General features: G+C 40.3%; 1 protein-coding gene across 1 annotated transcript in view; it reads left to right on the plus strand.

Annotated features, from left to right (window-relative positions):
- dock11 (dedicator of cytokinesis 11) overlaps positions 1-17,500 on the plus strand; it is a 163,740-nt gene that overhangs the window by 140,128 nt on the left and 6,112 nt on the right. Inside the window, 2 exon segments of the mRNA XM_048236079.1 lie at positions 1-32; positions 6,642-6,852. The exon segment at positions 1-32 is cut by the window's left edge and continues 97 nt beyond it. Coding sequence (XP_048092036.1) covers positions 1-32; positions 6,642-6,852 — 243 coding nt within the window.

A 17,500-nucleotide genomic window follows, 5' to 3' on the forward strand; every position in this document is an offset into this window, starting at 1 on the left:
AGAACGTCAAGATCATCCAGGACTCCAACAAGGTGCCAAAACACACACACACACACATATACACACACACACATACATACATATACACACACACACACACACACACACACACACATAAGCTCACTCACAAACTCAGAGGCAACACGAAACAGAACACAAGCACACTCGTACACCACACACACACGTACAGAACACACGCACGCGTACGCCACACACACACACACACACACACACGTACGCACGCCACACACACATACAGCACACACACACTCCCGTAAGGGAGCCAGGGGTAGAATAGGTCCCAGCACCCCTTTGCTGATCGTGAAGAGGCGACAAATGGGGTGACTTGTGCCGTGAGTTGCTACCCGTGTCAATGGAGGAAGAAATCCTGGTACTTGAGGAATGTGTCTTGCTGCCGCTGGCACAAGTCTAACACAGTGCTTTGGCTCCTACTTCATTTAGACGGTTGGAATGACCCGATCCAGTCAATCGGCTTGTCAAAGTTTGGGACAATTTCATGGGAGGCTTTGGCTGAGGGTCAGTCAAGTGATATGAACTATTTTTGTTTAAATTGCTCGGTATACCATCTCGTATCCTTGATGCACATCTGAAGGAGAACCATGACTCTGTGCATCCCCTTGTTGAACTCGAGGTGGGTGAGGAGCAGATGATGAATTCAAATCCACTAATATGGCGACTAAAACAACCCACTAAAAGAAGACTGCTGAGTCGGATGTGGATGATGCCTTAGCAATAGCGTAGTTACCCCAGAAACTGATCATTGGCAGAAATTCTATAGTCCTTGAATCTTGTCACCAGATATGCCTCTGACCTAAGTTGTCCCTTTGCTAAAAACAGAAAGGCATTACAGGAATAGCAGGTGTAGTTAAGGATATCAAAAAACTGCGGTCTGGACAAAATTCTGATTGAATGTTCAAAAAAATCTCATGCAGAAAGTCTGTTGCACTGCAATGCACTAGGAGGACTTTCCCTCACCCCTCACTAAAACAGTTGTAAAGGTGTTATCCGTACCAGGGATCTGCAGGATATGGAAGAAACTGAAATAGCTGCTGAATTGAAACAACAAGGGGTGACACATGTGAAAAGAATAACCTTGAGGAAAGAAGATAAAATAATGAAGACAGGCACTTATATCCTGACCTTTAACCTGCATGAACTCCCTGAAAGAATCCTGATTGGTTACCTAAGAGTGCCTGTGGACAGATACATCCCAAATCCCTTGAGATGTTTTAACTGCCAAAAATACGGCCATGGCTCTGCTGGATGTAAAAACAAGTCAGTTTGCTGCAAATGTGGTGAAGAAGGACATGACTCTGTCTGTGCAACACCACCAAAATTCTGTAATTGCTTAGGAGATCACGCAGCTTTATCAAAGGATTGTCCTGTATGGGTCAAAGAAAAAGAAATTCAAAGAATCAGGGCTACCAAGAAGATAAGTTACCCAGAGGCATGGAAGCAGGTGGAGGAATTCCCTGTGTTCAAATTCAACAAACGTTTGCCTCTGTTGTTAAACCCACCATGAAAAACTATTGATTGCCAAACAGATTTAACTTTGGGTGACCAAAGACAAACCACAACCACTTAGTGGTAGCAAAACTTCTGGAACCTCAACTAAAACAAAACTGTGAGCACTCAAAGTCAGGCTATGATAAAGCCAGACCTCTGCAAGTCAGATTTCAGTTGTGTCAGTAGAACCCACTCAGTCATCAAACGAAAAGAAGAAACCATCCTGCACTACAAGTCAATCCAGAGCAAGCCAAGGAAATAAAATGGGAATTTAAAGGATATAGAGATGATGGATGCTACAACCTCACGTGAAGTCGCAGCTCCTCCCCCCCAAATGTAGCAGCAAGGGGCCTGTTCCAGTCTTTCCCCCTTGCTGCTCACTAGCCATATTATTCAGTGGAATTGTCGTGGTTTTAGAGCCAATTTTTCTACAGAATTTAATTGCTTTTGTTTTAACCCTTGTGTTCTATCTTATAACCCAACAACCCTATGTCTCTGAAAAATTATTTAATGTATAATGCATATGGCCCAAACAGTTGACATCCATCTGGTGGCTCTGCTGTCTTAGTAAGGAATTACATAATTCATAGTCAGCTTGTTATAACTACCAACTTACAGGCAGTAGCAGTTCGTTTAACTCTACATAAAGCTATAACCTTGTGCTCCATTTATATCCCACCTGATATGTCTATAACACTGCAAGACTTAGAAAATTTAGTTGAACAGCTACCATCCCCATTCATTCTTCTAGGAGATTGCAATGCACATACAGTAACCCTGTATGGGGTGGAAATCACTCTAATGCCAGAGGCAAAACACTAGAAGACTTTATTTCTAAGAATGATTTATGTCTGTGGAATGATGTATCTTATACCTACCTACATCCAGGGCATGGCACATACTCAGCCATTGACTTATCCATATGTGATCCTAATATACTGCTGGATTTTTCCTGGCGAACCTTGGATGACCTTTGTGGGAGTGACCACTTCCCCTTGATAGTATCATCTACAGAAGCGGATATACAATCAAGAGCCCCAAGATGGCAACTAAAGAAAGCAAATTGGCATTTGTTTCAAGACCTATGGACTCATGAACTCAGTCAGATGCCCCAGAACATGGAGAATCCTGTACAGGTCTTTACAGACACATTAATTGCAATTGCAGACGAAAAGACTGTCCCAAAGACTACTGGAAAGCCATAGCGCAGGTCTAATCCGTGGTTTGTATAACAGCTGTAAAAAGGCCATTGAAGCCCGGAAAAAAGCAGAGAGACTGTTTAATAAACATCCAACAACAGAAAATCTCACCAAATTAAAAGTCTGTCGAGCTCAAGCACGTAGAACCATCAATGAAACAAAGAAACAAAGTTGGAGGAAGTATGTATCAAGCCTTACATCCAATACATCTCCAAAGAAGGTCTGGAGTCTGATTAAAAAGATAAAAGGCAAGGGAGGTGGATCACAAGTTCAGCACCTTAAATGCCAAGACAGTCTTTTAACTACAAAACAAGATATAGCAAACCAGCTTGCAGAGACATTTGAAAGGAATTCATCCATGGAAAATTGCCACCCGGATTTTCAAGCCTTGTGCACAAAGGAAGAGCAAAGACAATTGAATTTCTGGTCAAATAATACTGAACCATACAATCAACTTTTTACAATGGAGGAACTCTTATGTTCTATAAGAAATTCCCATGATACTGCGGTGGGCCCAGATCAAATCCATTATCAATTTTTAAAACACTTGCCTCATGATGCTTTATCTCATCTTTTGGACATTTTTAATATAATCTGGGAAACAGGAAACATACTCAAAAATTGGCAAAAAGCTTTAATTATACCCATTCCAAAACCAGGAAAAGACCACACTGATCCCAACAATTATCGCCCAATTGCCTTGACAAGTTGCCTTTGCAAAACCATGGAGAGAATGGTGAATAACCAACTCGTATGGATGCTTGAATCTGAAGGACATTTGAATAACTTCCAATGTGGTTTCAGAAGAGGAAGGAGCACAATGGACCACCTTATAAGATTAGAGTCTTTCATTCGTGATGGTTTTATCAGAAAAGAACATGTGATAGCTGCCTATTTTGATCTTGAAAAGGCGTATGATATGACCTGGAGATATGGCATTCTAAAGGATCTGCCGTTTTAGAGGACATTTGCCCCTTTTTATATCAATTTTTTTGTCCAACAGACATTTTCAAGTTCAAATAGGAACTACCTTTTCAAATCCACACTTACAAACAACAAGGAGTTCCTCAGGGAAGCATCCTCTATGTTACTCTTTTTAGCATCAAAATCAATAGTATTGTAAGTGCGATCGGTCCAAACTGTTTTTGTAGTCTCTATGTTGACGATCTCTGTATTTGCTACAGAGGGAAATATATGAGCATTATTGAAAGGCAGCTGCAGTTATGCATAACTAAAATTAGTAGATGGTCAGTTGAAAATGGTTTTAGGTTTTCCAAAACAAAAACTGTATGCACACATTTTTGCCTACTGCGATCTTTGCATCATGACCCTTCACTTTACTTGGATGGTGAAGTCATCAAAGTAGTAAAAGAGGTTAAATTCCTTGGACTTACTTTTGATAACAAACTATCTTTCATTCCACATATGAAGTGTTTGAGAAATAGATGCTTCAGAGCTTTGGACATTATAAAAGTACTGGCAAAAACAAAGTGGGGGGCTGAACACACTGTGCTAATGCGACTATACTGAGTGCTTGTGAGACCCCGATTGGACTATGGGAGTATTGTTTATGGATCAGCAAGGAAATCATACATACAGATGTTGAATACTATTCATCACCAAGGTCTAAGGCTGGTTCTGGGGGCTTTCAAGACTTTATGTGGAGGCAAGTGAACCCTCACTTCAAAATCTGCGCTTGAATCTCTCTCTTCAATATGCAGTCAAGCTTAAAGCATGCAAAGATAACCCAGCCTACTCAACAGTTTTTCAGCCACAGCAACTGCCGTTGTATGAAGCTAGACCAAAGTATATCAGTCCTTTTGGAATCCGAATAAGACCCTACCTTGAGGATCTGAACTTCAACTTGGACAGTGCAACACAGACTCACTTTTGCTCTATTCCCCCGTGGAATTTGAGACGACCTGAAATTGTTAAGGATTTAAGTCACAGGAAGGAATCAAGAACCCACCCAAATGAGTACCAGCAGCAGTATATGGACATGCGATGTCGCTTCCCCTCCCACATTCCCATTTATACTGATGGTTCCAGAGTGGATAACTGTGTGTCATCAGAAATGGTAGTTGGACAGAATCAGTGTGGACTACGAATACCAGGAATATGTTCTATTTTTTACGGCTGAGGCTCGTGCCTTATATTTGGCACTTGAATATATAGATCAGACTAAACAACAACATCATGTCTCCAGGCATTGGAATCCTTAAAAACTGACCATCCTATTATTGTCAACATCCTTGATAAACTAGAAAGACTAAAGAACCAGAACTTGAATGTAGTTTTTTGCTGGGTCCCAGGCCATGTTGGTCTGAGAGGAAATGAGAAAGCGGACAGTGCTGCTAAGCAAGCCCTTAACGAAGAACTCACAGAATGTCAAATCCCTGCCTCAGACCTTAAACCTATATTGAACTCTTACATCACAGATGAGTGGCAATCTGAATGGGACCAATGTACCAACAATAAGCTATATGAAATCCATCCTACTGTAAGGAAGAGACTATTTTTTTCTTTTCAATCCAGACACGATCAAATAGTCTATACCAGATGCCGTATAGGACATTCAAGACTCACTCATAGCTTTCTATTGAGTGGTGAAGATTCTCCATTATGCCAATTTTGCAAAATGCCTCTGTCAGTGAGACATATTTTGATCTGTTGCCCTGCCTTGAGAACCAAAAGACAACAATTGTATCATCAAAATTCTATAGCTGATGTTTTTAGTAAGGTCCCACCTTTTGAAGGTTTTAGAATATCTTATTAGCATAGATTTTAAAAAATATGTTTAAGTTTCTGTAACACACAGTGCTCTGGCCATTAAATAGCCTTAGTTGCGGAAATAGCCTTAAATTAAACAAACAAACAAACAAACACACACACACACACACGTACGCCACACACACATACGCGCACGCCACACACACACATACACCACACACACACACACACACACACGTACGCCACACACACACACACACATACAGCACACACACACACACACACACACAGTATGCAACACACCCACACACGTACGCCACACACACACACGTATGCCACACACCCACACACACATACGCCACACACACACGTACACACACACACATGTACGCCACACACACACACGCACACACACACACGTACGCCACACACACACACACACACACATATGTACGCTAAGGTGACAATTTGGCTTGTAGATTATTTCTCCCTCGGAGCGAGCGTGGAGCGATTTCACTGGAGTAGGAGGATTTTGAAGCGAAATTGAGCGGAACGGCCGAGGGAACAGCCACCTGAGCCACACACACACACACACACACACACACACACACACACACACACACACACACACACAGGGAACAGCCACCTGAGTGAGGAGCGGGATATTCACACCACTCAGCTCCGCTCACTAGCTCTGGTACACACTTTTCTCTCTGACTTCACCTAAGGTCATTCTGTGCGTGCGCGTGTGTGTGTGTGTGTGTGTGTGTGTGTGTGTGTGTGTGGGTGTCTGTGTGTGTGTGTATTTGTGTGTGTGTGTGTGTGTGTGTGTGTGTGTGTGTGTGTGTGTGTGTGTATGTGTGTGTGTGTGTGTGTGTGTTTCTGTGTGTGTGTGTGTGTTTCCTGTGTGTGTGTGTGTGTGTGTGTGTGTGTGTGTGTGTTTGTGTGTGTGTGTGTGTGTGTGTGTGTGTGTGTGTGTGTGTGTGTGTGTGTGTGTGTGTGTGTGTGTTTGTGTGTGTGTGTGTGTGTGTGTGTGTGTGTGTGTGTGTGTGTGTATGTGTGTGTTTCCGTGTGTGTGTGTTTCCGTGTGTGTGTGTGTGTGTGTGTGTGTGTTTGTGTGTGTGTGTGTGTGTTTCCGTGTGTGTGTGTGTGTGTGTGTTTGCGTGTGTGTGTACCTGGCGACAGGTGAACCCTAAGGAGCTGGAGCCGCGGCTGGCGTACGTGCAGGTGACATTTGTGAAGCCGTATCTGGAGGAGAAGGAGCAGGCGGAGCGCCCCACACAGTTTGAGCGCAGCCACAACCTCAAGCACTTTGTGTTCGAGACGCCCTACACACTCTCTGGCAAGAAGCACGGAGGAGTCGAGGAGCAGTGCAAGAGACGCACCATCCTCACCAGTAAGCACACACACACACACACACACACACACACACACACACACCTGTACACACACACACACACCTGCACACACACACACACACACACACACACACACACACCTGTACACACACACACACACCTGCACACACACACACACACACACACACACACACACACACACACACGCCACGCACACACACACACACACACACACACACACACACACCTGCACAGTGCCATGGCCACAAAGGTCTTTGTTGCAAAACTGAGGTCTGATGTTTCCCCCATGTGCATTAATGGGGATTGAGTAATTGATCCATAGTATGGTTCAATAAAAGGGATTTTAAAAGTCAAAGTCTCTCTCGCTCTCTCTCTTCTCAAATTCAAATTCAAATTCAAATGTGCTTTATTGGCATGACTCAGAAAATAGTGTTGCCAAAGCAGTAACTAAATCCATGTTTAAAGTAAACTTAAACATGTATTCTTAAATCTAAATCTAAAGGAAACTTATTAAAAAAAAAAAAAAAAAACTGTATCTAAAGTAATTTACGATTTGTAACAGAAAGGAAACTTAACATAAATGTGTACTTATTTTTAGAGTTATGTAAGATTAATATAAAAGGAAACTTATAGCAACATAGAATAAATAAAGAAATTGATCTTAAGTAAGCTTAACTTAAACTTTAAACAAAAAACTATATACTGTATGCACTTTTTCTATGTGAAGTTTTCTCTTAAAATGTGGCAAGACTGTAAATATTGGTATGCTAAGTGGGCACATTTATTATATATATTTATATATATTTATACACATATATTTCTCCCAGGAGGAATTGTAGTTTTTGTTCATTGGTGGCAGTCATAAAGCCGGGACAAGTGATTTCAATTTGTGGGTAGAATATAGCTCTTAAGTGTTGATAATTGGGACATTCTGTGAGGAAGTGGCGTTCGTCCTCTATTACTCCAGTATTACAGAATTTACATATTCGATCTTCATGAGCTATCCAGGTTTGGCAGTGTCTAGCCTTTTCTATTGCAAGGGAATGATCACTCAGCCGATACTTTGACAGGAGTTTTCTATGACGATGGTTTTTAATTTCATTTAAATATGGTGCCAATTTGTAATCAATTCGAATAGTTCTGTAGCAGTGTAGCTTATTTACTTGTTCGATTTTGCATTTCCATGTGTTAATGTAGTTTTGTTTTGCTGTGTTCTCTACTTCTTTTGCTATTGAAGCAATACTTGAGCTGCAGTTTTTCAGGTCGTGTTTTTGTATTATGAAGTTTAATACACTCTCTGGGAACACTCTCTGGGTGTTCACTCCTCAGCTGGGCAGCAGTGTGGTGATATTGCTCTGAATTGCTAGTCTGAAGATGATGCCAGAATTTGGTTGCTCTTTTTTGTATGTCTACAAGGAGGGGAAATCTTCCAAGCTCAGCTCTGCAGCCTAGATTAGTTGCACATCTGTTTAAACCTAGAATATTTTTACAGAATTCCAAATGTAATAATTCGGTTTGGCTTTTGTCCCATGTTTCGAAATTGTTTTTATATTTTATACCCCAAATTTCGCTCCCATATAGTAATATTGGCTTTACTAAGGAATCAAAGATCTTTTTCCATAATTTGATGGAAGGATTATATTGAAATAGAGATTTTCTTAACATGTAGTATGTTTTGCGTGTTTTTTCGATAGGTCTTTGATTGCGCTATCAAATTGCCCTGATGAAGAAATGGTCAGTCCTAAGTAGTTGTATTTTCTTACTTGTTTTAGTTGTTTTCCACCAATGGTAAAATTATATTTATTTATGTTCGAATGTTTTCTCTGGAAAGTCATTATTTTTGTTTTTTCCATATTGATTGGAAGGGCCCAAGTTATGTTATGTTATCTTTAGACTTTTTAAATTTGGTGAACAGGAAGGAGTAGATCATGTTTTCGACCTCGATGCAATTTGACTGGGATGTGTATTGCTCTAGTCTGTCATCGCTCCATTTGTATTGAACTGGAAGTGGGTGTAGTGTACTCATAGGTTTTTGATGTTCTATACTGGAATTTTTCTTTAAGCTAATTATAATGTGGCAGTGATCTGACAGAGGCAACTGTGGCATTACTGTGAAATTATTTATTTGGTTGTGATCTAAATCTGTTATAGCATAATCAACCACACTGCTGCCCAGGGGTGAGCAATAAGTGAATTTACCCAGAGAGTCCCCCCTTGTTCTGCCATTAACAATAAACAGACCAAGAGATTTGCAAAGTTGTAACACCTCCTTGCCATGTCTATTGATGATGTTATCAAAATTGTTCCTGTGACTACTTATATTGATGTTTTGTTCTAGTGAAGAAACATGTTTATATCCAGATATGTCAATGTAATCTAAATCGGTTCCTACTCTTGCATTAAGGTCGCCCATAATTAGAATCTTCCCAAATGACTGGAGTTCAATGATGTCAGATTTTAACGTTTCAAATATGTTTTCACTGTAATATGGAGATTCAAGAGGAGGAATGTATATGGCACATAAATAAGTGTCCTGTGTTGAGTTTGTGAGTTCTTTTGATAGTTTCAACCATATGTGTGATGATCCTTTTTTTACTACATATATGTATTTATTAATGGCTTCTTTAAACCAAACAACAATTCCCCCTTAGTTCCTGCCGCATTTTATATTGGGATGTTTAATAGAAGGGACATTTATATCTCTGTAGGAAGGTAATGAATAATTTCCCTGTCCATTTTTACTCCACGTTTCCAGTGCTATGAATATATCTGAATTATTTACAGCATTTACAAAATCGCTATCTCTGATTTTCTCCTAAAAGAAGAAGAGTGCATTCCTTGAACATTATAACAAATGATTTTAAGAAATGTCATTATAATGGTGTAGTTTGCCAGAAATAAGAAAGTCCTTTGCCCCCTCTAGTGTAATCTGTCTTCCTCTGCTGATGCCTCCTTTTCTCACACATTTCCAGACAGTGCAGAGGGTGGTATGCCATACTGTGGGGTGATTTGTGAAGAACAGGAGGTTACACAGGACCTTGTTGTCATCCAGTCCCATGTAATCGGAGATCAGTGCTTCTGGATGTTCTCTCATGATGTTTTCTTTCATTCTTTTCTTTTCTTTGGCTGTTTTTACAGTGTTGGGATAAGATATTTCCAACTCATCTTCATTTTTGAAAAATGCCTCAGCCTTAGCCATGTTTTCTTCTAATCCAGCATCCATTATGATATCATTAAGTGGCGGTTTGGCTAACTCTTCCAACAATAGAGTCCCGAAGCCATGACGTAGCGTTGCCATGACGTAGCGTTGCCAAGGCAGCGATTTCACTGGATCTAAACAAATCAATCTACCATTAGAAATCACCATAGTGGTGGCTTTCTTAATATATTTCAATCATTTTACAACGTTTCTAAGACGTTAGTATATTTTTTTTACACTGTAGGAATCACATACTACAACATATATTCATACCAACACGATCCAATTCGTGACTACAGAGTTTTATTTTAGCATGGGTTTCCTCCGTAAAAGAGACCTGCATGTAACTTCACAGCATGGGTTAAAAATCCTTAAATTCCAATGGATCGTGTTTTTTTTGGCTTTATTTTTGGCAAAAAAAATGTCGCTCTTAACAGCCAGTCTTTGAGAAGACGTGACATATCCACTGGAATTTTGTTTCTTTCTATTACACCTGCCAGGGAATCCGTGTTATGTGGCTAAGCTGCTGCCTAGCAGGTAAAAAACACGCTTTAAATGGATATATTTATTTTATTAGCTAGAAATGATGCCACATGTCTACATTCAATGCTATTTATCGCGACTCTCGAAAAGTTTGTTTAGATCCAGTGATTCTGCCGTCATGGAAACTCTAACGCCACACCGGGACTCTATTAGTAACAATTAGCTTCTTGTAGGTTTGATTTCTTGATGATTTTTTGGCTTTTAAAAATTGACTCAGAGGTCTTACCTTGACAGTTTGTTGCCTCTGTTGTTTCTATTCAACTTCCCAATAAAACTATTACACTTTGAGTAAGTATAACAAACTTTTTCTGGCAAAAAAATAGTAGTTTCAGGAGCTAATTTTTCTTGCTGCCATTTGTCAAGCAGAGTTCTCTCTCTCAACCTTGTGGACATGTTTAAAGCTTTGGTGGAATGGGTTAGGGTTGAATATGCTTTTTTTAAAGTTTCAGACAGTGTGGATCATTTCTCACAGAAATGGTGTACTGATGTCATGGGGACTGGGGTTATACTGTAGTTTTTTAAGGTGGGTTTTGATCCATGCAATGGTTCAATAAAAGGGGTTTTAAAAGTCAAAGTCTCTTCTCTCTCTCTCTGCCCCCTCCAACTCCCTCTCTCTCTCTCTCTTCTCCCCCTCTCTCCCTCTCTTCTCTCTCTCCCTCTCTCTCTCTCCCTCTCTCTCTCTTCTCTCTCTTACTCTCTCGCTCTCTCTCGCTCTCTGTGCGCATGGTTGGGTAAGTGGGCGGAGTCAGTGGTGAGTGGATGGTGTTTCGTCGCTGTAAAAAGAGCCAGTGTTCTGTTTAAATCTCTATTTCTCACTTTACTTCTATTTTTTTTCTTTCTATCTATTACTTTCTGCTGGAGTACTAAAGATTTTTTGCTTGGTTTAGTTTTCTGGCAATAAACAGGGGGTTTTCCCTAAAGCGACTGCCTCCAGTCTTGTGCTGGAATCATGGCAGAGATTTTTGGTCAACTAACTTCGGCGTCATGCTGTTAAAATAGCATCGGCAGCCAGTGTTGAGGATTGTAGTTTGGCTGCGGAGAAATTGTTGGTCACGAGAATATCGTATCAGCATCTCGCATGAACAACGCTGATTGTGCTTTTCTTAAAATCAATTGAGTTTGCCAATCAGCTGACGGAGAATGGCGTGGTGATAGATGGCGTTTTTACCTCTGTTGCCCCTCTTTCTACGCCTTCCAAGAAAGTCATTTTGTCTAATGTCCCCCCATTCATTTCTGATGAGATTCTAGGACAAACACTGTCGCTTATGGCAAAGTGGTCTCAACAATTAAAAAAATCCCGATTGCCAGTAAATCTCCGTTGTTGAAACATATAGTGTCCTTCAGGCGTTTCGTGTACATGATCCTTAAGAATAACAATGATGAATTGGACTTGACAATTAATGTGACTGTGGATAACTTTAATTATGCGATTTATGCAACAACTAGCGTTATGAAATGTTTTGGTTGTGGACAATCGGGGCATCTCGTGCGCGCGTGTCCTGATAAAAAGGATGACACGAATAATAGTGGAAACAGTGAAAATAGCAATGAATCTAGAGGTGATGTGGCAGAGGGAACGTCTAAAGAGACCAACAACGAACCTAATGTTAACTTTGGTGCAAATAATGAGGAGGAGGCTGCTGCCTCTGCTAGTGGGCGGAGAGCCAAACTCCTGATTTAACGTTAAATTCAGTCCAAGGGCACGGGAAAATCACGATGTTAGATCGGGCTGATGGGGAGGATCTTTCCGCACTTTTGGGGGAGACTATCACTGATTCTCAGAACTGTCAGGGGAGCAATGATGATGCCATTAATGGGGAGGTTTCCGTCGCTATGGAAGACATGGAAACCTCCGTGTTGGAGGAGGACAATAATGTGTTTAAAGCACCGTCGAATAAAGGAAAAAGAAAGCGCATTATAAAGAATAAAGGGGGACGCGCTCATATAGAATTGACTGATAATGAGAGTGAAAGTGATCTTTCTGACTGTAGTGTAACCTGCAGCTTGCGACTAAGCGGCTATCGCACTCGCAATTATAGAGTGGAGGATATAAAGAAATTCCTTAAGGACACAAAACATTCTAGGAAGGTCCGGGTAGACGAATTTTTTCCTGACATTGAACAGTTTATAAACAAATCACGAGCATTTATGCGTGATGGTAGCATCACTGATCAAGAAGGATTTCGTCCTAAAAAAGATTCTCACAAAACTCAATGTTCTACTGAATGCCAACGATGACAAATGTTAAAACAATTTCCACTTTGTGTCCTAGGATGGCTGATTGCATATGTCTATATTTATTTTTTTTATTTTTCTTTATAATGATGGGTGAATTTCGTGTTGCTTCTTTAAATGTAAATGGCGCAAGAGAAAAAAAATAAAGAGGCTCTCTGTGTTTGAAACAATCAGACAGAATAAGTTTGATGTTCTCTTTATGCAAGAAACGCACAGTGATGCGTCTAATGCAGCTGCTTGGGCTCAGGAGTTTGATGGTCTGTCCATACTTAGTCATGGTACTTCTACTAGTGGTGGGGTTGCAGTTCTGTTTTCTAAGTCCTTTATTCCCATCACTTTTGATGTTGATGAAGTTATAGAGGGAAGACTTTTAAAGGTCAGAGCCCAGTTTGAAAATCGTTTTTTGTGTTTATTTGCATTTATGCTCCTACACTGGCAACAGATAGAATGCTGTTTTAAATACTATTGGAAATGTTATAAAAATTGCTGTTCAGAGGATATTCTTATCCTTGGAGGAGATTTCAATTGTACTGCACAAAATTTTGACAGAAATCATGTCGAGCCATTACATGCCCTCTCGTAGACGGCTTGTAGAGATTATGAAGTCCAATGATCTTAGTGATATTTGGAGGAACTTTCATGGTGAACAGAAGCAATATACTTGGGCACACTCATATAATAATTGTTTGTCTCTTGCAAGACTTGACAGGTTTTATGGTTTCAAACATCAGCGTAGTCTATTCAGGAAATGTTCAATAATTCCAGTTGGCTTTTCTGACCATAGTTTGGTTTTCTGTTCTTTATTTCTAGAATTTGTAAAAACAAAAAGTGCCTACTGGCACTTTAATACCAATTTGTTGGCTGATGGCCATTTTAGAGAAGTCTTCCTTTTTTTTCTGGAAGGAATTTAGAACCACGAAATCCTGTTAAAGTCTTTGCAGCAATGGTGGGATTGTGCCAAGGTACAAATAAAACAACTCTGCCAGGAGTATACAGCCAATGTCACAAGGAACATAACACTCTCAATGAAAAAAATAGAGGAGGAAATAATCGAACTTCAAAATCTGGCAGAACAAACGGGTGATCAGGCACCCACTGAAATTCTTAACTCAAAAAAGAAAACATTGGCTGACTTTTTAGGTTTGAGGGCACAGGGAGCTCTGGTCAGGTCCCGCTTCCAGAGTGTGGAGCTGATGGATGTACCATCAAAATTCTTTTTAACTTGGAGGTAAAGAATGGACAGAGGAAGTTCATTCATGCTTTGAGGTCTGAAGATGGGGAGAATCCTTTCTAATTCTCCAGAAATACATAATAGAGCAGTACATTTTATAAGGAGCTTTATAACAGCGAAAATCCACAAGATCAGGCGACTGACAAGGCTTTTCTTTGTGACCTACCTAAGGTATCTGAAGAGGCAAACACAGCCCTTGGAAGGGTGTTGACCCTAGAGGAGCTGGAGAGAGCCCTCCACAGTATGGAGAGTGGCAAAGCACCTGGGGTGGATGGCCTGCCAGTAGACTTTTATAAGTCCTTTTGGCCAGAGTTGGGCACAGATGTGCTTGCTGTTCTGAGAGACAGCATCACCAGAGGGGTGCTGCCACTGAGCTGCCGTGAGAGCAGTGCTCACTTTACTGCCAAAAAGGGGAGACCTGACAGATATAAGGTCCTGGAGGCGGTGTCAGTCCTATACTCTGAATACAAACTGCTGTCTAAAGTTTTAGCAAATAGACTTGGGGAGGTTTTGGAGCAGGTAATCCACCCTGACCAGACCTACTGTGTGCCAGGCAGATTGATTCACAACAATGTTTCCTTCATCAGAGATGTCTTCTATATTGGCAAATACTTCAATCTAGATTTTGGTGTGGTTTCAATTGACCAAGAAAAGGCTTTTGATAGGGTTGAGCATAATTATTTGTGGAATACCTTGTCAGCCTTTGGTTTCAGCCCCAATTTTATTCGAATGATCAAAGCATTGTATTGTGACATTGAAAGTATTCTCAAGGTTAATGGTGACTTGTGCGCTCCTTTTAAGGTATACAGAGGTGTCCGTCAAGGATGTCCCTTGTCAGGCATGCTGTATAGTCTGGCTATTGAACCTTTCCTTGTAAGGTTGAGGAAGGAGATTGTTGGAGTGAAAATCCCTAACTGTGATGATGTTTTTAAATTGTCAGCTTATGCTGTGATGTGGCTGTCCTTGTTAATGGCCAGAGAGATGTTGACACGCTTTTAAAATTTGCAATGAATTTAAGGTTGTTTCTTCAGCAAAGGTAAATTGGTCAAAAAAGCATAGCCTTGCTGGTTGGGAGTTGGGTGAGTGGCGAACCTGGTCTGCCCTGATGGCTTAGTTTGGAATAGGGGTGGTTTTAAATACCTGGGTGTTTTCTTAGGTGATGATGCTTTTATTCAAAAGAATTTTGATGGGGTAATTGAAAAAGTTAAAAGGTCGCTCTAGAGAAATGGAAATTTCTTTTCAGTATTACTTCATTACAGGGGCGTGTTCTCATTATTAACAACCTGGTTGCATCCTCTCTTTGGCATCGGCTGGCTTGTGTGGATCCTCCTTCAAACCTGCTACCGAAGATTCAGTCAGTCCTGGTTGATTTTTTCTGGGACAATCTACACTGGGTACCTCAGAGTGTTTTATATCTGCCTAAGGAGGATGGTGGACATGGACTTATTCATCTACAGAGTCGAACTGCTGCCTTCCGCCTGCAGTTTGTACAGCGTCTTCTCACAGGATCACTGGACTCAAGCTGGAAAGCTGCAGCCTGTTGTATTTTACAACTTTTTGAAGGGTTGGGCTTAGATAGGTCTTTGTTCTGGTTTAATCCAAGTAGAATGAATTTTAATTTACTTCCTGCATTTTATAAGAATCTGTTCAAAGTCTGGTCTCTGTTTATAATTCCAACGCCCCGACAGACAAGCTCATTATTCTGGTTGTTAAAGGAGCCTCTGATTCATGGTTCGGTTCTTGATGTGAGTCAGGACTTGTCCCTGGTACCTACTTCTAAGCTTATCAGCTCTGGAGTTACAACCCTTGGGGATCTAGTAGAGTTTGCTGGTCCTGATATCAGTAATAGCCGTACTTTAGCTCAGCACTTAGGTGTGAAGTCCATTAGGATAGTTGATCAGCTACTTGGGAAATGGCGGTCTCTCCTAACTGGGGAGGAGATGCAATTGCTTGGAGATTATTTTGGGGGGGAGTGTAGTCCTGACTGCCATGACCCCTTTCCCAGACTTACTCTACTTCCAGATTTAACAGGTTGCACTGGTTGCTTCTTACTCCCAGATAGTTTAGTTTTCCTGGGTCCTACAGCTGCAACTAGTAAATCATTGTACAAACTGTGTGTTCTCTCCCTAAATAAAAGGTCTCTGGACAAGAGGGTGGATACACCCTGGCGCGAAGTGTTGCAGGTTGAAAATGATGTCAAACCACAATGGCGTGCGTTGTACAAGTCACCATTAACTAAAAAAGCTGGCGATCTACAATGGCGTATTCTGCATGGTGCAATAGCAGTGAATGCTTTTATTTCTGTTTTAAATCCAATGGTTGATCAGGGGTGCCCTTTTTTTTTGTTCTGTAAGGGGAGACTGTATTCCATGCCTTTATGCACTGCCAGAGGCTCAGACCTCTTTTGCTGTTTTGATGGCACTTTTCTTTAAGTTTGATGAAAGTTTCTCTTGGAGATTTTTTCATTTTTGGTTTTAAATATGTACAAAAGCATCGCTTCAAGTGTCAGCTCCTAAACTTTCTGCTTGGGCAAGCAAAGATGGCGATATATATGTTAATTAAGTAAAAGGAAAGTTGAGCAGGATGTAGATGTTGATATCCTAATGGTGTTTTCTATTCTTGTAAGGTGTCGTATGTTGATTGATTTTCATTTTTATAAATCTATGAAGATTCTTGATGTTTTTGAGGAAAAATGGTGCTACAACAGCGTGATGTGTATTGTTGAGAATGATAAGCTACAGATTGCACATTACTTTATTTAACTTTCCTAACTTTTACTTTTTGAGTATAGTGTCAAGTTGATCTTGATGTATTTTTAAGATTGTAATAAAGAGTTTTTGAAAATTCAATTCTCTCTGCCTCCATCAACCCCTCTCTCTCTCTCTATTCTCCCTCTCTCTCCCTCTCTCTATCTCTGCCCCCTCCAACTCCCTCTCTCTCTCTCTTCTCTCTCTCTCTATCTCTCTCTCAAATCAAATCAAATCAAATGGTGCTTTATTGGCATGAATGAGTAAAGTCACTGTTGCCAAAGCTACAAGTATAACAGGTTAATAATCAACTTAAAATAAGTATTGGTATGGAGATAAAATGAAATAATGAAAGGAAAGGAAAAAAAAAAAAAATATATATATATAATGAAAGGATAAATGGTATTAAAAGGACAGTAATAGCTTCAGCAATAGTGCTATACTGTAGGAAAAAATAGAAATAAAACAAAATGTATTATTGTAAACACATTATATACCTACACTTGCAGATACATCTACATAAATCAATTTGAGGTAAATAGCAATACCTAATATCAAACATAGTATTTACATGTACACAAAGGGGATAAACTCATCAATATGCCACATACATGAAAGTTACAACTTTTCTCTTGTTTTATGGCAGGTCATAAAATAATCTGCAGCTAGGCATGAACAGTTTGGTTCCTCTCCCAATAATATATATAGTT

Source organism: Alosa alosa, chromosome 24, assembly GCF_017589495.1.
Source record: "Alosa alosa isolate M-15738 ecotype Scorff River chromosome 24, AALO_Geno_1.1, whole genome shotgun sequence".
Classification (NCBI taxonomy): Eukaryota; Metazoa; Chordata; class Actinopteri; order Clupeiformes; family Clupeidae; genus Alosa; species Alosa alosa.